General features: G+C 34.1%; 2 protein-coding genes across 2 annotated transcripts in view; one reads left to right on the top strand and one right to left on the bottom strand.

Moving 5' to 3' along the window:
* Positions 1-603: 603 nt before the first annotated feature.
* WDR12 (WD repeat domain 12) lies at positions 604-20,400 on the bottom strand. Its single transcript, XM_016161919.2, has 13 exons — positions 19,976-20,400; positions 17,231-17,325; positions 14,602-14,696; positions 13,639-13,745; positions 12,657-12,772; positions 12,092-12,246; positions 10,759-10,804; positions 9,004-9,089; positions 4,927-5,067; positions 4,693-4,798; positions 4,392-4,524; positions 2,629-2,701; positions 604-1,818 (listed from the first exon to the last, which is right to left on the bottom strand). The coding sequence occupies exons 1-13, from the start codon at positions 20,014-20,016 to the stop codon at positions 1,741-1,743; spliced, it is 1,272 nt and encodes a 423-aa protein (XP_016017405.2). The 5' UTR covers positions 20,017-20,400; the 3' UTR covers positions 604-1,740.
* Positions 20,401-20,860: 460 nt separating this feature from the next.
* The window catches only part of CARF (calcium responsive transcription factor), a 45,008-nt gene continuing 39,678 nt past the window's right edge, over positions 20,861-26,190 (top strand). The window contains exon 1 of the mRNA XM_016161915.2: positions 20,861-24,670. The gene's annotated coding sequence lies outside the window, so the exon portion shown is untranslated. The remainder of the gene's footprint in view (positions 24,671-26,190) is intronic.

Raw genomic sequence — 26,190 nt, 5'->3', positions numbered from 1 at the left:
AGCAGCTCCCCTCATTTCTCCAAGTCAGTCTCAGGATAAGTAAATCCATATAAAGCCCTGTCTCTGGTGTAACTAAAATGGAAGAATATAGACCATTGAAAAGGAGACTTTTACTTTTGAAGAAAAGGTAGAGAGTAGGAAGCAGCAATGTGTTTTAGGAGGACTGGGTCTTCTAGGCTTCTATTGGCTTCCTGTTTGAGTTACCCAAGGAAAGAAGTTTGGCGCCCATCTCCAAGAGACTTGGTCACTCTTGTTACTTACATCCATCTCAAGGGAGGATGCCTGAATCAGGAATCTCTCCTGCTTGGGAACCAGAGTTGAGAATAAGTGAGTGACCAGAACTTGATGCCACTTCTTTCTTTGTCCTTTATCTAATAAATAGGACTCTTTACATAAGTCACCTAGTGTATGCATACTATATTTGAACGGCCCAGGCTGGGTGAGTTAAGGAAGGTAAATAACTCTGTAAGGCTCATTCAGGGACCATCTGTAACAGGAATGTAAATTGATCTCTGTCCTCTGAAAATGAGATTTTCAGAAACTACAGATATGATGAAATTTAGACCACACTGCACTAAATGAGAAAAACAAAGACTTTAGGTGTGAATTTTCCAGTTACCTTTATTCACTTTAGGGGAATTAAAATACACTGTTTTAAGAGATGATATAACCGAAACTCTAGCTCTTGGTCTATGTGAGTATGTTGACCATATTTAGAGGCAGAAGGAGCCTAGATCCCTAAGGAATGTGGAACGAAATGACTATACCAGCTCTAGACTGCTACACACAAGAGAACTAAATTTCCCCCTGGTTTAACACACCGTTGATTTAGCTCTTCATTGCACCCAAGTAAAGTATAGCTCTTTTGTCCTGGACCTCTGCGACAGAAACCTCATGTGAGATACATTGTGTTAGAGTCTAGTAATGAGACCAAATGAATTTTTCACATATTACTAAGAAGCTGAAGTGTTCTGCTTGAGTAATATCAATCCATTAAGAAGGAAGTCACATTTTAAGAAACACTTACTTTAAATAGTTGGTATATAACATGTGAATTTAGATAAATTCTAATGATATAAAATCTGTAAAATGTTTAGATCTAATACTGACCAAAAGATTTTGCCTAAAGAATCTACTTTTATCTAAGTGCAAGAATAAGTATGGTAGAGATTCCTGGTTACCATAAATCTGTATGCAGTTTCTAAAGAATTCTGCCATAGCTTTAATACAAAGTACTTTCCTAAAATATTTTAACACATGCTTAATAAATTGGCAACATCTACATTTTTTAATGTTCTGCATGCCTAGAAAGTCTTTATAGTTAGACATCAGTAATTTTACCAAAATCAAATGTATTTCTAATTTTTTTCTATTAAAATTTATTAATTTTTAAGATGCTTTTTTTTAAACAGTTAAGTTTCTCCATCAGAAATAAAAATCTGGACAATTACTGTATTTTTAATATATGCTTTTATAGCATTTCAAAAGCAAATCTTAATTCAAACCAATACTTCCAAAAAGAAATGAAAAACTCAGTTTAATTTCAAGAGTTTGCATAAGATAGAGAATGCAGGTCCTGTTTTATGTTTTATAAGCATAAACTGTTATATAATAAATAGAGAATAAAGAAAAAGACAGTGATAACTATTATCAAGGGTGATCTGCACTGATGTAATCTGAGGAGTCTCTGTCAATCACATTTATAGAAAGAATCTCTGTAGTCAAATTTATCATTCACTTTCACGCCCCCACATGGGAGGTGGTAGGTGAGTATCTGTAGGAATACAATTTATTGTCTGCTCCTCCACTCAGAAGTAACTGCATAAAGGGAGAGAGAAAAAAACACAAACAGAATACAGTTATTTCATATAATAGCTAAACCTAAGTAAATACTGATGATTCTGATGATAGAAAATTTATGGATGAGCAGTTAATGTGCTTTGGGAATACTTAAATGGACCAATTACATCAATTTTCACTACTATATTGTAATACAGTATAGTAAAATTTTAAAAGTGATCACTTGAATTCAGTGAAGGTATAATATGCTATTGTATTTTCTATGAAATGTTTGCCAAGAAATGTAATAAAATTGAAAAGTTTGAAGGGTAAGATAGTTTACCCATTTAAGAAAATTAAGTTTTCAAAGGACAGTACATTAATTATGAGTAAATGGACATTACAAATTATTTAAGTAGTCCTAGGAGCCATAACTGAAAATAATTCTGAGGCAATAAAAGCTTATATATGTGCATAAAGATAATAAAATTGTAATTCCTGAAACACATTTTATAAACTAGATTATTATACAAGATTTTTCTAAATAGGAAATACTTCGATCCAATACTTGCTGGTCTAAAGTAGCAAGTTTATAGAGTTAAAACATTTCATTAAAATAATCATGAGAAAAAAACTGCTTCAAAATTTTCAAATTTAATATTCCTAATATTAAAGGACAAATTTGTTTCTTCTTTGAGATGTGAGATTTTATGAAAAATATTAAGAGAAACTTAGAATACAGAATTATAAATATCAGATATAATGAAACTATTAACTCCATAAACACAAATACTAGGTTAATTCTAATAATATATTTTCCTCTTTACCAAATAACTAATAAATCCTTACCCCTGTGTCCGTCCAGTCTACACTCAGAACTTTGTCTTCATGAGCAGCCAAATCATAGAGAGGTGCCTTACAACTAAAAGACAAAAATATTAGCATGTTATATGGATTTTATAGTATTAAAACAAACCTATGAATAATCATACTTTTCTAAAAACTTTACAGCATTTATCATCTTTGCCCCAATAACCACTTATTATTAAAATTCTGAGTATTTACTTGACCATCTCTCATGTTTCCTTATATCATTAGCAGACAACAAAGATTTACAACAAACACATACAAGGAAAAATGCTATTTATAAAACAGTATTTATAATTAGGCCCATTTTCACACTTCCTTGATTACTTTACCTTTACCCTCACATTATGGCTTTATATACACTTTGGCTACCCATCTAACTGCTGATAACTACCAAATTTATATCTTTTGCCAAAATTCCTCCCCAAGTTTGATATGTATATCCAATTGGCTGATAGCTGGATGTCTATGAGCACTACAAATTTAAACCAACCAAAGCGAAATTTTTGCCCTCACAAACCTCTTTTTCTACTCTTTCCCATCATAGTAAATGGTACCACTAACCATCCAACTGCTCAGGCAGAAAATATGGGCATTATCCTAGATTCTTATCTCCATATTCAATTCATGAGCCAATCCTGCCAAAGGGCTCTCTATCTTCAAAATATACCAAAAATCCAACCACTCATCTATAATGCTACCCCTCGGAGTCCAAATAACCATTTTCTTTTTCTTGAATTACAATAGCCCCTCTGTTTTTATTCTTGTTCCCTTGCTCAAAAACCTCTAAAGCCTTCCTCATCACACTTAGAATGAAACCTAAATTCCTTACCGTGGCCTATAAGTTCCTGTTTAATAAAACCACTGTCTGCCTCACGTCCTGCTACTCTCCTCCTTGCTTTACTCCACTCCACCAACACTGGTTCTCTTGCTATTTTGTAAATATGCCATGATTTTCCCCACCTTATCCACTTTTCCCTCTGCCATGATCTGTGCATGGCTCATACCTTCACATAGTTCAATTCACTACCAGGATATCACTTTCAAAGACAGACTTTTCCCAAAAAAGCATCCCTTTACTCTGCTTTACTCTCATCATAGCACTTACTACTATTATTAGCTAATTGCTAATAAACTATCCAATTGAAATATATATAACTTCTAGATATTAACAAATTATGCATCATAAGGTAGCATAAGGATGTTAGAAAGCAGATTTAATGTCAGCAAAAAATTTGGTCAATGCCTCTCCATTCTACTTATAAAAATATGTAAATAAATTGTGTATGCATTTTATTGGGGGCACTCTACATATACTAGTATTGTAGCACTAGCCCATGAGTAAGAAAGAAACCTTTAATATTCGGTTATCTTTAAAAATATGTATTTTTATTTAACTTTCTATTAACATATGATTTATTATTCAGAGACCACTGGCCTCTACTTCTATCGTTATCATATTTATCTTAAGGTTCAGGATAATTTTTCTAAGCTTTCTCCTGTGTTATATAACAGGGTCAAATACATGAATTTTACAAACTTGTGGATTTTTTTTTCTTTTCTTTTTGGAAGATAAACTACCACAATTAAATTCTTTCAGATTGCAAAAAGCAACATATTAACATAATTTCTTTGATCTTTGCTTTTCTTTATATCAATATTTATCATTTCAGTGTTCACTTCATTTTCTCTGTACACAACAGGGAACTGACATATTTCTTTTGTAGATCATAAATAGGACTTACCTTCTCGTATCCCACAGCTTGACAATATTATCTAAAGAACCTGAAATCAGCTGCTGCTCATGGGTAGGAGACCACTTTATGGCTGTGACCCAGCCTGTGTGTGAAGTTAGAGACAGTGACACCAAAGAACCATCTGAACAAAGCAAAAAAGTTAATGATTACCGAACTTGAGAAAAGTAGACAGAACAAATAAAAAAAAAAAACACTTGTGGAAAATCATCTTTTTGTACACATCTCTAGTGAGAAGAGAAATTGATTTTATTTACACATATTTTTCTCTCCAGTGGTTTACACAACTTACCTTTACTTCGGGGATCCCACAGTCTGATATGCCTATCTGAGCTTCCAGATGCTAAACGTTTACAAAGTGGAGAATAGGAGATACAATTAAATACTTTATTTCCTGTCTGGAAAGAAAAAAAAAAAAAAGGAAAGAACATTAACCATGGAAAGGGGCTAAAAGTAATCACCTCTACAAGTTTATCACTTTAAAGCTCAAAATTAATCATAGAACCACTGTATTTATAAGTCTTACCAAAGTTGACTTAAGATTGCCAGACTCAACATCCCATACTCTAATTGTGTGGTCCCAAGATGCACTGCAGATTTCTTCGGCATCTGACCACAGAACAGAGGAAATTGCTTCCTTGTGGCCAGAGAGGGTCACTATGGGCGTCTAGAAATGAAAAGCACCCAAAAAAGCATTTTCAGTTTAATTTAAACAACAACAATAATTATTACTTCTGGAGTCTAATGCCAGATATTTAGTGAGAGGCGTTGGCTTTCATATTCTGCCTTATTTTTCCTCTTTACAATGATCCTCCAAGACAGATATTTCCGTATTTATTTTATAAATAAAGATACTGAATCTGAGAAGGATAACTTGCTCAAGGTCATACAGCTTATAAGTGGCAGATTTAAATTTGAATCCAAATATTATTCCAAAGTCTGTAGTTTTGTACTATATTCTGCAACTTCCTCATCTGTTCTACTTTTCATATTGAGAAGTATTAATATTAATGCTAACTTAATTCCTTCAGTTGCCAAACATATGTATAAGTTCATAGAAAAAGCTTGAGGTCAGATCCAGGTTTGAGTCAATGTGCTGCCATTTGCTACATGACTCTTCCAGGTAAATTGATTTTAATAGGTTATTCTTACCACCTTATTTTCTCAGCATCCAACCTTTAAATAATGTCCATGACTCATTTATTAAGACTCCAAAACCTCTCTTTACTGTCTTTCTCAAATTAAAATCCCCATATAGGGCCTGTCCCAAATATAAGGAACATGTGAGAGATGGGAGAAATTCTAAAACGAGATAGTTTATCTACTTTTGTAACTTTGTTATGTTTAGCTTCTTTAAATATTATTACCTCATCTGTAAAATGAGATCAGAGATCAGCAGGTTTTTTGGTAAAGGTCCAAAAAGTAAATATTTTAGCTTTTCCAAGCCACATATAATCTATTGCCTAATCTTCTGTTTATTAAAACCCCTTTAAAATGTAAAAGTCGTTCTTAACATTCTATAGGCCAAAAATAGGTCATAGCTAAATCAGGTGTTGGGTTATAGTTTGCTAACTCCTGGACCAAATGATCCCTAAAGTCTCTACTCTAGCTTTAAAATTTTCCTGAAAGAGGTAAAAAATTCTGATACAAAAGCCTATCCACTAGCCCTGATAGCGGTTTTATTCATGACTGTCAAACTATAAATATCCTAAATGTCCTAAAACTGGTAAATAATTACACAAACTGTTGTATATCTGTACAATAGAATACTATTCAGCTTTTAAAAGGAATAAACCATGATACTCAATAACATGAATCTTTCTCGCAAACCCTCCAAAAAATTGGGGTAGGGCGGAGAAATCTCAAACACATTATGCTCTATGTGAAAAAAAGCTGGATTGAAAAGTATGTATACTGTGTGATTCCACTTATATAACATTCTGGAAAAGAAAAATCAAAGAAATGGAGAACAGATCAGTGGTTGCAGGCGACAGAAGTAGAGTGGAAAAGATAACTATCATGGGCAACATAAGTTTCAGGGCAGTGGTCTCCAACCTTTGTGGCACCACGGACTGGTGCTCCTACGAGAATCTAATGAAGATCTGAGGTGGATCTGAGGTGGTGACGCTAGTGCTGGGGAGTGGCCACAAATACAGATGAAGTTTCGCTGGCTCATGTGCCTCTCTCCCTTCTGCTGTGTGGCCAGGTTCCTACCAGGCCACGGACAGGTACTGGTCCATGGCCCAGGGGTTGGAGACCCCTGTTTTAAGAAACGATGAACTATTCTGTATCTTAATTATGTAGTAGTTACATATTCTATATATTTATGAAAATTCAAAACCTATACACCAGAAAGAGTAAATGTTCCTAAATGTAAAACTTTTTGAAAAGGCAAAAAAGTCACCTTTGGCACTGTTACTACAAACAAACTCCAGAAGAATAGCACTGAAGAGAAAAAAAGTAATTTTGAGAGAAAAGGGAAAAAACCTTACTGTATGTTAATGTATGAAACAAATGACAAATTAACTGATCAGTAGCATTATTCATATTAATACAAATCAGGTAATAGAAATCCAAAGAGAAGATAATATTTTTGATATTTGTCTTATCAATTTGGATTTAAAAATCTAACTTTTTCTATTATTTCTAATTGCAGCACAAGTTTCACCTCAGATAGCGCTTCAAGGGTTTCCAGCATAACTAACCTATGAGAAAGTGAATATATTATGATTTCTCTCAAATAAATTGAACAATGTATGCAAGCTTATAAAAATCAGAGTTATCAGTACGGTGCTAAGTGGAAGAAAATACATAATATATATATATATCTTGAAAAGACTTTGAAACACCTAAAGAACTTACAAATCAGTAAGAAAAAGATAGGCAATACGTTTTTTAAAAAATGGGTTGAAAACATGAAGAGGTATTTCACAATTAGATATCAAAGGGCTGGGATTTAAATTCCAGTGTTAACAAACTGACCTTATCAAGTACTGTTAAGGATGTAGAGTAACTTTGATTCTCATACATTGTCAGTGAGAGTACAAATTGATATAAGCACTTTGGAAAACTTTTTGGCAGTTCTAACATTCAAAAAGCTTGTGCATACCCTGTAACCCTGCAATTCTACATATGCAGAAATGACTGCACATGTACACCAAAAGAGAAGTATAAAGAATTTTCTTAGCAACTTTATTTATGGTGGCCCAAACTGGAAACAACCTTAATGTCCATCAAAAGAAGAATGGATAAATGCTGGTATACTCATTTGATGGAATACTATATATTAATGAAAAGAACTCTTACATGCAGCAGCATGGATGAAACCTCACAGGTTTCATACGAAATTTCAAACAAGGTGAAACTAATCTAGGATGATATTAAGTCACAACAGTGATTACCTTTGGGGGCTACTGATTGGGAGGGAGATTAGAGGGAATCTTCTAGGGTGTTGGTAATTCTTAATGTTTTGTTTTGGATAGTGATTACTTGGGTTATACAGAACTGTAAAAATTTGTTGAGCTGTACTCTTAACTACATGTATGCCAAACTTCAATTAAAAGAAAGGTTAAAAAAAGTGACCTTTTACATAAAGAATTTTTATAATTCAAGAAATCTTCTTAGACATATAATTTGAAGGTTGATCAGGGATGTGTATCAGTAAATTACCACTGGTACAGTATCCAACTGGCAAGGCGTTTACAGCTTTAATTTGTCCCACCAGACTCAGTGACAAAGAAGCTGAGCTGCTACCAGATCATTCTTCTTGTAATTCAGCAGTCCATGTTTAAACGTATTAAGAAATTATAAGTAACTACTTTCAGTTAGAACCAGCAAGTGCTATTGTTTATTGTATTTTACATGAGTTTGATAAATCATTTATGATCACACTTTATTCCTCATTTTCAATAATTTTAATAAGATACTCTATTACTGGTCACTACAAAAAATAACGTGCAAATGTTTGCTTGATTTACTGCACATTCATTATTAGCTATAGAAAATAAATGAAAAATGTTTTCTTAAACATGACTCAGTTTTGTTCTTCTCATTAAGTATGTTAATATAGGTTAGATCATATTATGACAAATATCTCCCTAACTTAATAGAACAAGAACATAGATAAAATTCTGAGTTTGTTTAATTGGATCTAGCAGCTAAATCATGGACTCAAAACCCCAATTAAACTTTTGGTTTTTAGTGATTTAGGAGATACAACTAGCATCCCTAGTAAGAATTACATCCTCGGTTAATGAAACAATCAATATTATTAAACAGTCAGGTAATGAGATGCTTCATTTCACTTTAGTGCAAGCTTTAACAATGGAAAGATCCTACTTCAAAATGCACCACAAGATCAAATAGCTAAATAATCAACCCACCAATCTGTAATCCTGATTCAATGCTACAATGTTCAATGACTCATAAATGTAGCACAGTACAGTATTTATAATAAAAATTTACAAATCTAGTGAAAGATAGCCTAATTACAGTTGAAGCAGCAAGAAAAAAGGAAATTCAAATATGAACGATTATATTAAACCACCATACATTTGTCAAGATGAACCTAAGCCTGGTATAGTTAGTTCTCACAAATACTTACCCTTGTCAGTCCCAATTGCTCTGTTTTCTGTTTTTTTCTCGGTCGATTCGTAGATTCCTCCATTTCATCTTCTTCCTCTGTAGGGACTGTATTATAGACATTTAGATTTGCTATTTTTAAAATTTACGGTAAATATTAATTTCAAACAATTTCAAAGAATTCTTACATTTCTGGGTATATACGTTTTCCATATTATCTCAACTGACTAGGGAATAGATACTCCTACTAATACATAAAAACAATTACACGGGTTACCGATCTTCCAAAAGGAGAAAGCAAAAAGTAAAAGTACATTAAAATCCTAGAACCTAACTAGTTTGATATCTTGATATGTCTTTAAGATCATCATTATGAATATTCATTACTTTATCATATCTATGAAAAATTGTTTACTTCTAATTGTAAGAGTTTTGACCAGATTGTATTTATATTATGAAGATGGGATTGCCACAAGGTAAACACATGTTAAAAGGACACACATTCCAGCCATGTTTATTCTTCTTATTTTACTTTTCTAACAGTGAATTAAAAGTGTTTCATAGATAATTATTCTTTGATTTTTTTAAAAAAAAATCTGTTACACATCATTTGGCCAGGTAGCAAACCTAGATGGAAAACCACGTATGTTAATGTTTTCTAACTCTTTTATGACTATTAAGTAGTTTTTCCCAAACTAGACTACAAGCGCCATAAGGGTAACAACATATCATGTGTATCTCATTTACCTAGAACTATCAAAAAATAAAATATTCCACAAAGGGAAAAATTTCTCAACAAACCACTTTCTGCTTCAAAACTGTTTATTTTAAGCATTTTTGGGAAATCTACTAAAATGAATGATCATCTTTCCTGTCATCTTACACATAATTACTTAAAACTCTAAGCTTTTCCTGATCCCCCAACTCTGTGTGAACTGTATTTAGGGTATTACACGCTGTATTAAAGCAATTACCTCAGAAGTAACAAAGGCATTCTGATCTATTTACCTGTGCTATAAATAATCCTATAATACTACTACTTTAAACTTCAAATATCCATGAGTTTTTCTTCCTCTTCTCTCAGTATCTTCTTAGAACTATAAATGTGCCTTCCTCTAAGAGTTTTTCCTCTGTCTCCTCAATTGTTCCTTCTAATACATGTTTTCAAAGCAAGAAGCTTTGGTAAAATTGCATTAAAAGTTTGTTTTTAAGTAAACTGGCTTAACTAAGAAATTTTCCTAACAGTAAAGTATATCAAAATTACTCAGAAGATATTTTTGTTTATTTCTAGGTTCCTGAATAAGGGAACTTGGAGAAAATGTTGTTGACACTTGCAGCAATTCAGTGACATTGTCCAATAAATAAGGAGATGGTTAGGGTTATCAAACCTTGGGCCGCAGACCTGTACCAGTCCATGCCAGTTAAGAACCGGAACACACAGCACAAGGTGAGCGGAGGGAGAATCAGCAAAGCTTTATCTGTATTTGCAGCCGCTCCCCAGCACTGGCATCACTGCCTCAGCTCCACCTCAGATCATCAGGCATTAGATTCTCATAGGAGCACTGGTCCCTGGTGCCAAAAAGGCTGAGGACCACTGGTGTAGAAAAACATTTTGAAACACAAAGAGATATACTAATGTTTCCTCTACACTATGCTCCTTTGTGTCCTAAAAAGCCCTGGTACATTTTTATGGCAAAATATGGGTTAAAACGCACTCTTTCACTGAGATTCTTGAAATATCATTAATAAATCATAGTAAAAGAAATATGAGATTTACCTGTAGACCAGATCTTTAGCATCTTATCCCAGGAGCCACTGCAAAACTAAACAGATTTATATGAAGGGTTAAAGAGTATGTACTATAATCCATAATATTTGCCCTATTTTTTCTATTTAACTTAAACCCTTTACTTTGCTCTGAAATCCTTACTAGTGTAATGTCATCTGCCTGCTTTCCTAGTCTCCTGAAAGTTGTTCCCTCAATCTCATGGCAACTGAAAAAGCTGTCATTCCTATATGGTCCTGTGCCCTGGCCATGGTTGCTTAGATCAGGTTGGACATCTGATCCACACTGTGCCAATAGGTCTCTTTCTTCTTCTGGACCATTTTTTTGAGAACTTGTGTTCCAGAGAGTTGAAGTTAGTCTTTTTTCAGGGTCAGATAGTACAGTTGTAAAGCCTGGTAATATGGAAAACCAGGTTTTATTGCTGTGTGGAGAAAGTAAGTTTGAGGTAAGTGAGAATAGAGTCAACTTGGTTAGACAAGAGAGGGAAGGTAGTGCTAGCTACATTTAAGCCTCTACTACTTGATTCCTGAGACCCAAATGCATCATCCCTGCTCGTGATGTGTGTATGCCTTACTTGGATCTCCCGCTCTCTAAATCGAAAAAAGTTCAAGATGAGTTCCTACCTTTTATAGCCAAAAGACAAGATGCAGTTAATTCACTTAAGTTTGAACATGACAACATGTAAACTTTCTCTATAACTCAATAATCTTAAACTTTTACCTTTGACTGCACAAAAGTCCTCTGTTATGCTAACTGGGAAAGAAATGCTAAAGAAACACTCTTAAATACAGAATACCTCATTGCTGGGTAGGGAACTTACAAATGATAAGAGTCTGTAACCCCTTTGAAGTCAAATACGGTGGTACCCTTAGGTTTGTTTCCTTTTAACTGATTTTTAGCATTTTGTCATGATAAAGAGCAGCTCAGCAATAATAGTAAAATGACCTCTATAAACACTAACCTTAGTGTATGCTAAGGCTTAATAGGTGACCAACTAGACATTTTCAACTGATGGCAGCACTGTGAGAGCTGAAAAGGTTAATCACTATAATTTGAGGTTACATAAAGAAATTGCTTGTTTACCTATTTCTTAAAGTGTCTGCAATTTCTATAAAGTTCTAAACCAGAGATACCCAGACTGACGAATTGAATCTCTTTATCTTTTATTGTATGAGTATTTACTTTTTGGTTTAAAAATCACATTTTTTAGTTACTAATTGTTATAAAAGTAGACCAATCATAATGAATAGGGGTAGAAATATTTTTTTTTGTATAAGAAGTTCAAAGTCTAGTTCAAAGTACAAATGACACGATAGTTACTTACTTTAGTTCCTGTGCTATCAACAGCTATGGAATCCACACTTCCAGCATGACCTCTGCAGCAGTGCAGGGCTTTCACTTTGTTTCTCTCTATATTCCACTCCCAAAGGAGTATAGTCTGATCCATAGAGGCACTCAGTAGTAGGCAAGACAGACTGTCTGAAGAAAAAACACAAGAATAAGAAACAAGTTAATACAAAAATTTAAAATACATCGTGTTCTGAAACCGAAGAACTGAATTTGCTTTTGTTGATAAAAATGTTAAAAAGATAAAAGAGCTTACATGGCCAACTTTGAAAAAAGAAGCTACCTTATAAAGGGCAGATTCATCAAAATAAAAGATATGAATTTCACACACTCGATATTAACTTGAAAATGTATATTATCTGATATAATTTTAGTAAAGTCTCACTTCTACTAGCATAAACTTTTTATATAATCCTTTTCTTCTTTAGCAGTGTATTTTTGTAAGACATTTCCTATCCAGTCCATATTCTGCCCCAGCACTGAAAATGGCTTATTTCCAATTCCTTGTTCAGGGTTCCTCTCCGTTTTAGCAGAGTTCTTACCTTTTTTCACCCAGGCCACATCTTTTACAACGTCTGTGTGTCCCGCAATTGTCATTATTGACTTTCCTTCCAAGGACCAGATCCGAGAAGTCTTATCATAAGAACCAGTCAAGATCCTATGAGAAAAAAATCCTATGAAATATAAAAAGCATCTTTTTCAAACCTTGAAATCAGTTATGACAACAACAAAAAAACCTTGAGGATTATACTTTTAAACTCTTCTTTCATATGAGGATTAAAATTTCAAAACACATTACAGTAGATCAGAAGATGTTGTTATATTTGGCTTTTCCTGACATGCTAAAAATAAAAATATAACCAATAAACTCTAGATTTTCTTTTCTTGATTGTTGTAAACACTACAACTCTCTGGAAAGCTAAGTAAATTGCTTGTAAAGCCAATAGTCCTTTGTATTAAACTGGTGAAACAACATTAAATAGAAAAACCATAAAACCACTTAAGAAAAAGTAAAACCAGTAAAAATGTTAACTGTGTGTAATAGCATTCTTTGAAAGTAAGCTCCCACTATATACCACTCTTGAAATATTTTTCTAAAAGTAAGGCCAGTGGGGGGTTTGCTCTGAGCAATTCAAATCTTCTTGATTCTAGTCTGCCCTTTTTAGCCCTAAAATAGCATAATCTGCATTTGTGGCTGTATAAGTACTTTTTTTCTCCTCTGTGAAACAAATTATATCCTTAGTCTTAAAAGCAACATACTCAAATCAAATAAATGCCCTGACACTTGACCTATTCAGAATACAAATGCCACTACAACATCCTGACAAAGAAAACTTATTAATAGATATGTTTCTTCTTGACTACACTGAATGTAAAGATCTTTGGCATGGCCACTGATACATGTATCACAAGTTATTTTTCAAAGAATAGAGAAATCAGAGAAGAATATTTCCATGGTACACTTAAAGAGCTTGACGGAGGTGGCATAGGAAAATGGATACGAGGACATTCATCTGGTAATACCATTCCTCTGCCCCTTTGATTGAACTGATCCAGTCATCATGGAATAAGCATTGCTCTGGCTGAGGTGCAGTATACTTCTCCACATATTCTAGTTCCACAACCTCTTCCTAGTCACAGAGAGAAAACAGAAATCAGGTGGTAGAATTTTAAAGCGGTACTTTTAAAGAACCCCCTAGTTTAATATGTCACCATCATGTATGTCCCCTTCATAACTTAGAAAATTTGGAGCCACACCACAGGAGAAAAATTTTATTTATCTAATAGTGTGCTCTCAGAGTAATATTAAGAAATATTAATAACCTTAGAAAACTTATGCTAAAAGTAGGAGAAAAAATAATATAAGCTTGAAATTACAAAATCAAAACAGCATATTGTTAAATGAGTACAGAGCTTATGTTTAGGATGATGAAAAAGTTCTGGAAATGGATAGTGGTGATGATTGTGTAATATTGTAAATGTTGTTAATGCCACCGAATTGTACATTTAAGAATGGTTAAAATGATAAATTTTATGTATATTTTACCACAGTTCTGAAAATTGCTCCTATAAGTTATAAATTATATTTTAAGGTATAAAAGCAATATTAAAGAAAGTTTGAAAATTAGAGGAAGGGGAAAAAAATCACTCTAAATCATAAACTGAACCCGTGCATTTTTATATGTGCACAATCATTTTGTACACCATTATTAGTAGTAAACTGGCTTGCTATTCACTTTCTTGACAATTCTTCCACAAATTTGAAGTTATTTTTCCATAGTCATTCATCTGCATTTCTTAATAATACACTCTCAGAAGAAAAAAAGAGGATTTCAAAATTGAATATATAGAATCTAAAGTTCAAATTTCTAGGAAAACACAATAATCAAAAGGATCTTGGTTACTACAGATTCAGGCTGATTCTAAAGGAAGGTTTGCCTTTTTTATGTGATAATATCAACAGAGCAGGTAAACATTTGCACTTACTGATGAGATGTTTTCCAGTTCCATGTGTTTGACCAAGGGCATTCGCAGAAACTGGCCCTTGATAAGGAAATCAAACTCCACATGTTTGTGGAACTCTAAAAAAATAATAATAAAACCATCATTTTTAGAACTGAAGTGGTATTGGCAGAGGTATATGAGAGACCCTCAAAACAAACAGGTACCTATTATCCCAGTGTGGCCTCTCAGTTTCTTCAGAATTTCTTCATGGCATATTTAGGCCATGTATTCCACTATACTCTGTGATTTTTAAGAATAGAAATACTTTGTTCTGTTGGTACAATGCTTTTGTTATTGTTTGTTGGTGATATAATTAGATTTTTTAGAAAAATTGTATTCTAAGGAAAATTTCAAGTATATAAATATGTAGATTATGTTATAGCTATAAAAGTAGACATAACATAATAAATCCCCATCACCACCACACCCTTTGACAATTACCAACTCATGGACAATCACCTATACTCCTCTACTAGTTTATTTTAAAGCAAACCTCAGATATGGTATCGTTTCATCTGTAAATGCTTTAGTATGTATCTCTAAAATATAAGAACTTAAAAAAAAAAGTCATGTTAAAATACTTAATAATTATTCCTTTGAATATCGAACAGCCAATGTTCATGTGTCTTTATTTCATAAATATTTTTATAGTGAGCTTTTTAGAATCAGCATCTAACGTCCATATATTATATTTGATTAATATATTTTATTTAATCTTTAACAATTTCTTTTTTCCCTTTGACATTCATTTACTTGTTGAAAGAAACTGGGTCATGTCTTTTAACATTTCTTACATTATGGGTTTGTTTGATTACATTCGTGAAGTGTCCTTTAACATGTTCCTCTACTACCCATACATGTTGTACACAAGGCAGATCTAAATGCTTATTTAGATTTCAGGTATGGTTTTTTTGGGAGTGGGGGGCAAGCTTATGGTAGTGTGTATTTCCTATTGCATCACTTCAGGAAGATGTTATCTCATTGTGTCTCTTTTTATGATATTAAGATCCACCTCTAAGGCTCGGATAATGTCAGTCTGATCCCATCCACCATGTTCTCTATCAGCCTTTTACCTAATTAATGATCTTAACAACTACTGAAAATCATGACTTAAATTCATTATTTCATTTAGAGTTACAATATGCTAAAAATTCTTCATTCTTTGTGCATTTATTAAACATAATCCTTTTAAAAGAAAAATTACCTCACAGACTATTTGGGTTTTTACTTTGGAAAACTATGAAATCTAAAATTGCATCTTCAACTCAAGAGCAATGACTCAGTTATTCAATTTATACAAAAAGACAAACAATGTTCATCTACAAGTTTAGAAAATATGCAACTATTTGGGTAACAACAAATAACCATGTATGTACGGTATTGCAAAGCTTCTATTGCAAGAATAATTCTTATTCTAGTTCAAAGAGTTTTTCAATAGGTAGAACATATGACGTTTTTGACATTTAGAAAAGTAATTATGCATCAGAATTTCTATACACTGATGACAGTAAAGACAAAGACCAGTAGGAAATGCCTAATGATATCGCTGAATCAAGAATAACAACTTGCTAGCAATGAAGATTGCAGACCTTGTCTCTCTAAAAATAGTTGCTCAAAAACATAATCTCAACCTTAATAAAAAACCTATGGAATTATTTGAAGATGAAGAAGAAAATATTAGGCATTAGCTTATAAATCTCACCTCCCCATTCTTCCAACTTGTGTAGAATCAAAAGAGCTTTGAAGCATCAGAAATACCTGTCTAAAAATATGCTTGCCTCTAAATAGTGTCTCCATTGACAAATTTTGTTTTTAAAATTCACACTTTCTGTTTTCAATTTTTCATGCTGAAATCTCGTATTTTATGTATGGTTTTACTTTTTAAAAAAATATGTAGAATAAATCTTATAATAAACCTTCATATACCTATAACCCAACTCCAATGATCAATTTATGGCCAGTCTTGTTTAATCAAAAATTTTGCATACATTATTCATATTAATTTTAGGGCTAATAAGTTATATTCACATAGTATATGTTTAATGTTTATATTAAAATATAAATATTATAAACATTTTACTTCATACTCTTATATGTTAATGTTTATCCATTAGAAAATTTATCCGGTTTTCTAATAAATTCTAAATATTTATAAAATACCAGTATTTATTTTGACATGTTATTATACAACATAAATACTCATATGCTGATATTACCATTTGCTTTGTAGAAGTATAGCGAGTGGGGCCCAAGCACCAAGATGCTTGTTCCATGTCTATCCAATTCAGCCCTCTTTAGCACAATGTCTTAATTATCCCTACATTACAACCATTAAACTAAACTAAAATCTTTATCCCTAAATCTCAACCACCTTATCTCCATGTTGTCTTAAAAACAGATTAAACTGAAATATTTTTTCCTAAAATCTTTTATTTCAAATTATCAAGAACTGTAGTAGGCAAACCCATGTTATAATTTATAAAGTTTTTCATTATAAAATACATGCAGTTCTTATCAAACAAGGCCAAAAAAAGGAAATAAAATGTGATGTATTTTAGTGTAGAAAGTGGTACTGTGTCCTCCCCTAACTTTTTAGAACATATATACTCACCATTTTTAGCCTCCAGCAATTTATTGATGATGTTACTAAGGTCAGCAATTTCAGAGGCTGCAGGGATTGAGAAGGGAACATCATCTACTGCATATCTATAAAAGAGAAATGAAAAGTCAAGATCAAATCCACAGATATTTTAACGACTGTGAATTTATTCATTCAACAAACATTTACTGGTTACCTAATGCATGCCAGACATTTTGCTACATGGGGTTAACAAAAAGGAATTAGAGTGGTCTCTGTTCTCAGAAAGAGTTAAAGTCTGATAATCAAATACAATGAAACTATGCCATAAGTAATATATAAAATAAGAGAACAAAGAAGCCATAGGTCAATTCAACTAGAGAAAAGGATGAGAGAGCAAGGTCTGAAAGTAAGCATCATAAAAGATCACTCTTAAGCTACACATAGAAAAATTTGCTTTTGCCACGTGAAAGAGGGTTAGACAAGAGGAACAGGTGCAGGAAAGCAGGGGGTGAAGCAAAAATAATAGCTAAGAGTTCATTAAATTGCCCACCCAGCCTAGTCTAGAAAGTGTAATTTTGCTTTAAACAGTGAACAAAAAAAAGACAGATAAGTATTGCTGAAGAATGTGGAGAAATTAAACCATTATTCATTGATGGTGGGAAATGTAAAATGGTATGTTGCTTTGGAAACATTTGGTAATTCCTTAAGAAGTTAAAACACTGAATTACCATTTGACCCAGCAACTCCAATGCTAAGTATTTACCCAAGAGAAATGAAAATATATGTACACACAACAACTCATATACAAATGTTCGCATCATCACTATTCATAATAGCCAAAATGTGGAAACAATCCAAATATCCATCAACTGAACAATGGAAACAAAATGTAGTATATCTGTGGATGACGTCTAAAGCCATTCACAAAGACCACATTATACAATTTCACTTATATGAAATATTCAGAACAGACAAATCTACAGACACAGAAAGTAGATTAAATGGTTGCGTAGGGCTGGGGGACCAGAAGGCCTGAGGGTTAACAGCTAAAAGGTAATGAAAAATGTTCTAAAATTAAAGGTAGTGATGTTTGCATAATTCTGCAAATATATTCAAAACCACTGAAATGGACGCTTTAAACTTGTGAATTCAATTGTATGTGAATTATATTTCAAAGTTGTTACAAGAAAGAAAAGGAAGGAAGGAAGGAAGGAAGGAAGGAAGGAAGGAAGGAAGGAAGGAAGGAAGAAAAAAGAGAAGGGAAGGGAAGGGAAGGAGGGAAGAAAGAAAGAAAAAGAAAGAAAGGGGAGAGAGGGAGGGAGGGAGGGAGGGAGAGAGAGAGAGAGAGAGAGAGAGAAGACATGTTATAATAGGTCTTTTTTTCTCTTTTTGCCACAATGGGAGTCTGTGGGGGGAGAGGCTTCAGATCTCATCAAAATGTAGATTCTTAATAAGGAGGTCTGGGGTGGAGTCTGAGAATCTGCTTTTTCTAACAAGCTCCCAAGTTCTGCTGCTGCTGCTGGTTCTCAAACAACACTTTGAGTAGTAAGACTATAGTTATATATTTATTATGCCAAAAAAAAAGTAAGCAGTTATTTCGGTTCTCCAAAAGGTAACAAAATCTAGAAACTAAAAATTTTCATTCTTTCATTCACCATTTGGGTCAGTAAAATGAGGGGTTGGGGAGAAATAGCCTAATTCACATGCACACATATGAATATATATGTAAATTATATACATATACATGAATAAAACTTTTATTCCCTCATTTTATTGACCAGGACATATTACATAATACATATTTTTGGAGAATCTAAAAATATATACACACATCTACACATATATGATATGTTTATTTCATGGGTTAAAAGGCAGTGGTCTATTATTTAAGAATTCACGTGCATCAACAATAATCTCAAAATTTTCGCTTGGAAAAAACAGTGACCATGCTACTGCATCACATTTCTTAAGAAATATTTAGACTAATTTCTTACTTGTAATATGATTTATGTATACTTTAAGCAACAACACAAGAGGAGTGAATATGATTTACCAGGTCAATTCATAAAGCTACAAACACATCACAAGGCAGAATATAATCAGGTTTCAAATGAATGCTATAGATCTGGGGACTATCGGTAAAATGTTTATATCTACATATATGTATACGTACACAGAGATGTTTATATATGTATACACACATATATAAATATACATAAATTTGTGTATTCACAAATACACAAATTTATGTATATTTATATATGTGTGTATACATATATACATATACATAAATTTGTGTATTTGTGAATACACAAATCTGTAACTGCATTGACTTTTCACACTTATCGAAAACCAATTCTACTAAGCCCCTCTTTAAAGGCCCATTTCCTAACCTGGTTTAGGAAAGCATCGTCTATCACCTACTCAAAAAAATGAAGTGTTTTCAAAAACGTGTGAAACACCATTAGCGCACAGCCTTTAACGACTTGATCCATTGTACTTTATTCAGGAAGCAAGCCTAATGCCTTTCTGGCCCTTCTACAGTCATAATTCAAATTATACAGAGCCTGAGAAACTAGCCAGAAAGGAGGCAATATCGGGTCTCTGAGAAATCCTCGCAAGGTACCACTTCCTCTTGAGCGGAAAACACACCAAATGAAGAGTCGGGGGGGGGGGGCGGGAAAGTGGGTGATGATGGTGGTAAAAATGAATACGGCAAAGACATCCGAGGATCCCAGACAGGGGAGAGGAAGAAAGGGGAACACGCTTACTTACTTCTTGTTGTCAGTGAAGAAGCGTGTCTGGAGCTGAGCCATGGCGGGGAGTACACACAAGACCTGCCGACGAAAACGTATGTTACCATACAACGGGCTCTCTGGTCCCTTAGGACTACAAAAAGCAGCAGCTCAAAATTACACTGCACAGGTAAGCAGAAGCTGCAGTCCAAGACTGGGATTCCGCTTTCTTTCCTCGGGCCTCCTAATCAAGAAGAGACCACGAGGCTGCCCTTCTACGGAAGCCCAGCCCACAGACATCAACTACCTATTCCTAGATTTTAGGAATCATCGATTAGCAAAGCATCGGCTTAAAGACGGTGTATACTTTTAATCTTTTTGGATTTCCTTTAGTATATTTAGGCCTGTGTTCGAATACGAAGACACGGAAAGGACCAATTCAAATCTGCTTCTCTCTCCCTATCTTTTTAAAATTCAAATGCTGTCTTTAGCACCAATACTTCAAACACAGCTCCTAGGTACTACAATTCCCAGACAGCAGCGCTTCTCAGATGCTGTAACCACTGGGAATTGTAGTCCTTTTTTGCCGCGCTGCCCTCAGAATATTTTACTTGCGTTAACTTTCTGGACCCCAGCCAGATATCTATATTTCCTGTCTTCAGCTTTAACTTACTAAGCGGTTCTCGGGGTATTTTCTCACGCATATTGAGATTATTCATGGCCTCTTATCTCTAGCTTCAGGTAGTAAATCTAGACGAGAGATGGGACTACAAAAAAAAAAAAACACGAATCAGAGAGAGAACTAACGACGGTGGCCGATAGTGGTCCTATCTCATGGTACCGCGCTGCGCGTTCTCAAAGGGAGTGCGCCTGCGCATTGTGCTGGTCTCCATGGCGGGGCCTCGGAGCCAAGACGAGGTTGAGTAGACTCGTTTTGAATTTTCTCCCCTCTGCTCCAGCACTTTATGGACTACCTTCCTTGCCCTGTAGGGCTCTCGGCGGTGGCAGGATTGGGGAAGTCGGAGGTTTGGCAGAGCTGTCTGCGCTGACGGACCGGACGCTACTTCCCAACCCCCCCTTTCTCCCCCCTGCCTCCTCCCATCACCTCCTGACCCGCCAGGTCCCCGAGCGACTGCGGGCCCCCGCCCCTCGCCGCAGCCAGGCCCTGCTGGCGCCTTCCGCGCCCTGCCAGGGGTCTTCTTCAGGACCCTTCTTGGCGAGGCCTACTATCCCCCGCCCGGGACAGGGTTGGCGGGCCCCGGGGAGGCAGGCTGGAGAAGGTGGAGGTTGGGGATCCTGAGGAGGGTTGCTGAGTACGAGGACGCGCCACCACCGCGGAGAAGGACCCGGACGCCTTGAGCGAGAGCGCCCAAAGTGTGGTCCTTCGCGCTGCGCCACGGGCTGCTTTTTATTTTTCCTCTTTATGAGCCCCTCTATGTCTTCAGTTTAGGAGGGGGAAAGCGTCCTTCCACACCTCTGGTTATTGATTTTTTTTTTTTCTCCAAGGTATCCAAAGGCCTATGTCTTATTCTCAGTGCCCGAAAATTATTCGAATTGAATTTTTTTTTTTTTTTTTTTCCTGAGGGAGAAGGGGTGGAGAGAGGTTATCCAGTTGTCAAAGTCACTTTTTAAGGCGTTCGCCAGAAAAGCACCAAGAGGGAGACTTCAGGAAGCAGCAGTTTAGAATCAGGCAGAAGTGTATTGCAAAGTTTGTGGGTAGAGCGGTATGTGTGCAGGTGAAGACAGCTAAAGCTTTCCTTTTTTTTTTTTTTTGACAAGCTGCTTAAAGATGTACTTCAATCAACTGTAGAATATGAGAAGTGATTTAAACAATTGTAAGCGAAAAACAGTCTTTTATTAGAGAGCAGTGTCAATGAAACTAGGACTGTTTTCAATTCTCTCACCTTTTTAGAATGCGGGTCCTGAAACCCAAATGCCTGAGTTTCAATCTGGCCTTAGCTACTTATATTAACCAGCACTGCGCCACGTTTTGGCCATCTCTGAGAATTAAATGCCACATAGTAAATGTTATTATTACCATCATTCTCATTTAGATGTCAGTTTAACTAGCTTTGCCAACAGGTACAGTTAAGGGAGAATAGCCTCTTGATTAGAGGCCGGTAAATAAAAGCAGTTGTCATTTAATCATGTGACTCATTGTAATGGTGAGAATTGCATTTGTTAAATAAGTTAGACCACCTGAAACTTGGAATTTCCCTGTTTAATCCATGTTTTCTGAATTTGGTAAAGTGGAAAGAAATATGGTAGTTTTAAACATCATTCTCCTTTAACCATAAGTGATTTTTTATTTACCACAACAGTAAAATTGCCTGAATTAAATTTTATTGAACCTGACTGAAATCTTTAATTAACTAGGTTCTTTTTCAGATAATTCTTTTATTATTGATGATATCTCATTGGTTTAAATATCTTTAAATATATAATTATTTGTAGATTAATACATCTTAAACTATCGATTTGAAATTTATGAAAATACAGTACCTGACAAGAGTCAGTATAGGTTCTTAAATCGAATTGAAAAATATGATCAGTAAGATAAAGAATCTGAATGCTTAATAAGATAAAACTTTAATTGACAATGAAGAAATACTGAAATTACTAAAAATACATTTTTCATGTGACTGAAACTTAAGTGTTCCAAAATAACTAAACATTTAGTATGATGACTTTGGTACTTTTTTAGCAGTGACATGTCTTATATTTGGTGTTGTATCCATGCAATACCTAGGGTAGTTAGTGCTTTTATTTTTCTTAAGCTTACTTAGGATATTAACTGCAAACTTGATTCTTAATAATTTCCTACATAATTCATTTACTGTGGTCCTCAAGAAGACACACTTGTTCTCTGGAGAACCACAGCTTGGGAAATATATTTCTCTTTATTATAGGTTTCTTTTTTTCTGTATAAGATGGCATAGTGTTGCATGGTATAAAAACTGTTCATGGGCTTTGGAGTCCTAATTGTTCTGGGTTCGCCCCCACCCCCTGCTTAGTTTTGAATCTGAGCTCTCATACTCTCTGTGACAGTAAGCAAGGTACTTGACAGCTTTGGTTTTCTTATCTATAGAGATATTAAGATCTACCTCAGAGTCATTGTGAGGATTACATGAAGTAATTTGTAAAGTTCTCAAAGAGCAAAGAGGGGAAAAGAGGTATGTATATGCAGGGTAAGAAATCAGTAGATACCAAGGCTACAAGGACATTTATAGAGAGGACAAACCTTAGATAAAAGAGACATTGTCAATACTAGCCTTAAATTTTTTTCACTGAAAAGTGAAAAGTTAAAATGCTATTGTTTCTACACATAATTGCATACATTTAAAATTTTAATGTTTATTTAACATGCTATAACTTTCAAAACCCATCTTTAAAAAATAAATTATTCTATAAAATATTTGTGAATTAGAAGTCTTGATTTAATTTTGACACCATTGATTCATATCAATTTTGTGTACATCATAAAAGGTACATTATGGTATTTGCATACCCTAAAAAATGAGAGAAATTTTATTTTCTAAAGTACTTTTGAGCAATATTTTTTAATGTAGTTAATAATATCTGACACTGATACTAAATATTTTTCAAGATTCTTTAAATCTTGAGACACTAACCAAGGTACCTAAAATTAAGAGAAACTCTAGGACCAAACCTCAGGTGGCTTCATCCTTTAGTTGTGTTTGGGGCTTTTCAGGCTATTGGTCTTAATGGATAAATTTTACTACACAAAAGTCTATAGGAAGAAATACAATTATCAGGTATTGAGACAGGTTTTTCAAAATTGCAGCTGAGAATTGCCTCTAAAATTTTGAACGAATAGAAATGCTGTTGAACAAAATCAATACAGTAGTGGCCCAAGTATGTCCCACAGAGATATGAGTGACTACAGCCTGAATAGTTTCTTCCCCTCTGCCATGTATTTACTATGTACTAAAAACTCATTTTCCCTGTAAATAAAAAGCCTTGAACTTCTAATTTAACACTTTCTTCCTAATTGTTGCTTTTGTTGTAAGGTAAAAGCCACTTTTTAATGTACTATGAAACATTCCAGAAAGTAATTTGCCAGCAAAATTTAATGCCTTAGTGTGTATTCTGAAGTCTAATCGTTAACTGTTCTTTTTATCTAATCCTAATACTACTTGCTTAAGAAATAAAGTTGTCAAATCAATACCAGGACTTTTATAAGGGGTAGGGTATTCTTTAGTTTCTATGACTCCAAAAGATGCTATATTAGTAAATACTTTTATTTTGGAGAAAAATGTAATTTGCTGCAGAGGTCTTTGTTTCAGTAGTGGTTCTAAAATGTGAGAGTTGAAACAAAACCCTAGTCCAAATGTCAACTTTTAAATAGGGAAAGAAATTAAATCACCTATCACAGAACAAAGTTATCTACAGTCAGTCCTAGTTTTAGTTTTCAATTGAGTCAACTGATGGTTCAACTATACCAGGCTGGTAATGGCTATTTTATAATGAAACCTGAATAACAAAAATCTAGTATATTTTTTTATGTGTAGGAAAATAAAATATATGTTGAATACCTTCTCATTACAGAAAAAATGCTGCTCTGAAGACATAATTATAGCTTTCACATAAATGAAGCTACAACTATCATGATTTAGTGCTCCAAAAGGAAGAACTTCAGTGGACAAGAGAGGGCATTTTGGGGGGTAGTAGAATGCTTGAGGCCTGGAATTTAAACTTGAGCTACTGTCTGAAGGTAATAATTTTATTTTTAACTAATTGAAGTTAAGAGCTCTATAAAAGTTAACTATTGTCCATTACAAATTAAGGAAAAAATCAAACTACACTTTGTATATAGGTACTTTGTTGTTATAATTTACCTGTTACAACATTTATACCTAGTTATTTAATATCATCTTCATTCTTAAAAACTTTACATTGATATAGTAAAAGGGTAGTAATGCAAATTAATAGAATCAGTGAAGGAAAGAGTCATACTTTTCACTGTATTCAAATTATTTTCTTAAAGGGTGTCTGTAACTTAAAATGTACTTTTAATCTCCAATTCAGCAATGGATTAGGTCACTAGATATCGAAACCCACTTTTTCATGTAGAAACTAGTAGTAGTTTCCCAGTGTAATCACAAAAAGCTTGCTTAACCCATGGTATAGTTGCAGTACATACTGAAAGGAAAATTTTGAGTTTTGAGTTTCCAGAAGACAGAAAAGTTATCTTTCTTGCATTGGCAAAATTCCAGTTTGGGTTTATGTTTGACAATCTTCCTGGTTTAACATCATACTAGTGCACTTCCCGAGGGTATTCATCCTAGCCTTCATCTTCACTACAGGATCTAGCTCAGTCAGGACTGCTGAATCCCCTTTTAAGTGCTCCGAGCCTCATGTACCTGCTTTCCCACCTCTGAATTAAATTCAGGGTAGCTTTTTTTTAAATGTATCTTGAAGAAAGCTATCCTTATATAAAGTCACACAAATTTGTTAATGAATGATATTCTCTCCAGATTTCTTTTCGAGAGAAAATACTTGAATAAAAATTTCACCGATGAAATTTCAGATAGGGTAAGAGAAAGTAAGTAAATTAAATATTTTAGGCCAGGAGGGATAATTTGTAATGAGGTCAGGGCAACTTAGGAGGCTAAGAGTAAGTTTTTGGAATTCTTTCCTCTGAGCTATTTGCAGTTTGTACCTTTCCTTCCACAAGCTCTACTTTTGAGTCTATTTACAGATGTTTTCTCTGTGGGCAATGCCTGCATAGTCAGAGCTCTAGCTTTCTTCTGAGGTCAGAGATCTTTAGATTGCTTGTAGGAGGGCCTCTAATTAAATTTCAACCAAAAGTTGAGAGCAAATGAACAAAGAATTTCTTTTTAGCATCTTTAGTTTGTTAACCTATTCAAAAAAAAAAAAAAATTAAAAGCTATGGCTAATGAAAGAAGGAGGGAGCTTTGTTACCTTGAAAGACTTCCTATTATAATAATAAACAGTGCACCTTAGGATCAATACAGGTAGGTTTGAGTCCTTGCTAGGCCACTTAATATATAGGTAATCTTGGTAAAGTTGCTTAATTGCCTGAGTCTTATTTCCTTACATGTAAATTGGAGAAAGTAACTGAATCACAAGGTTGTTGAAAAGATTAATTAAATAAAATGACTTGTAAAACACTTTTATCATAATACTTTACTATAGTGTAAGTGCTCAATAAATGATAACCTAATAAACTTGAGCAGTGAGCCTCAATATCCTTTTCCGTAAAATAGTAAT

The sequence above is a fragment of the Rousettus aegyptiacus genome, unplaced genomic scaffold (genome assembly GCF_014176215.1).
Source record: "Rousettus aegyptiacus isolate mRouAeg1 unplaced genomic scaffold, mRouAeg1.p scaffold_m13_p_2, whole genome shotgun sequence".
Classification (NCBI taxonomy): domain Eukaryota; kingdom Metazoa; phylum Chordata; class Mammalia; order Chiroptera; family Pteropodidae; genus Rousettus; species Rousettus aegyptiacus.
This window is presented reverse-complemented; position numbering and strand designations above follow the sequence as displayed.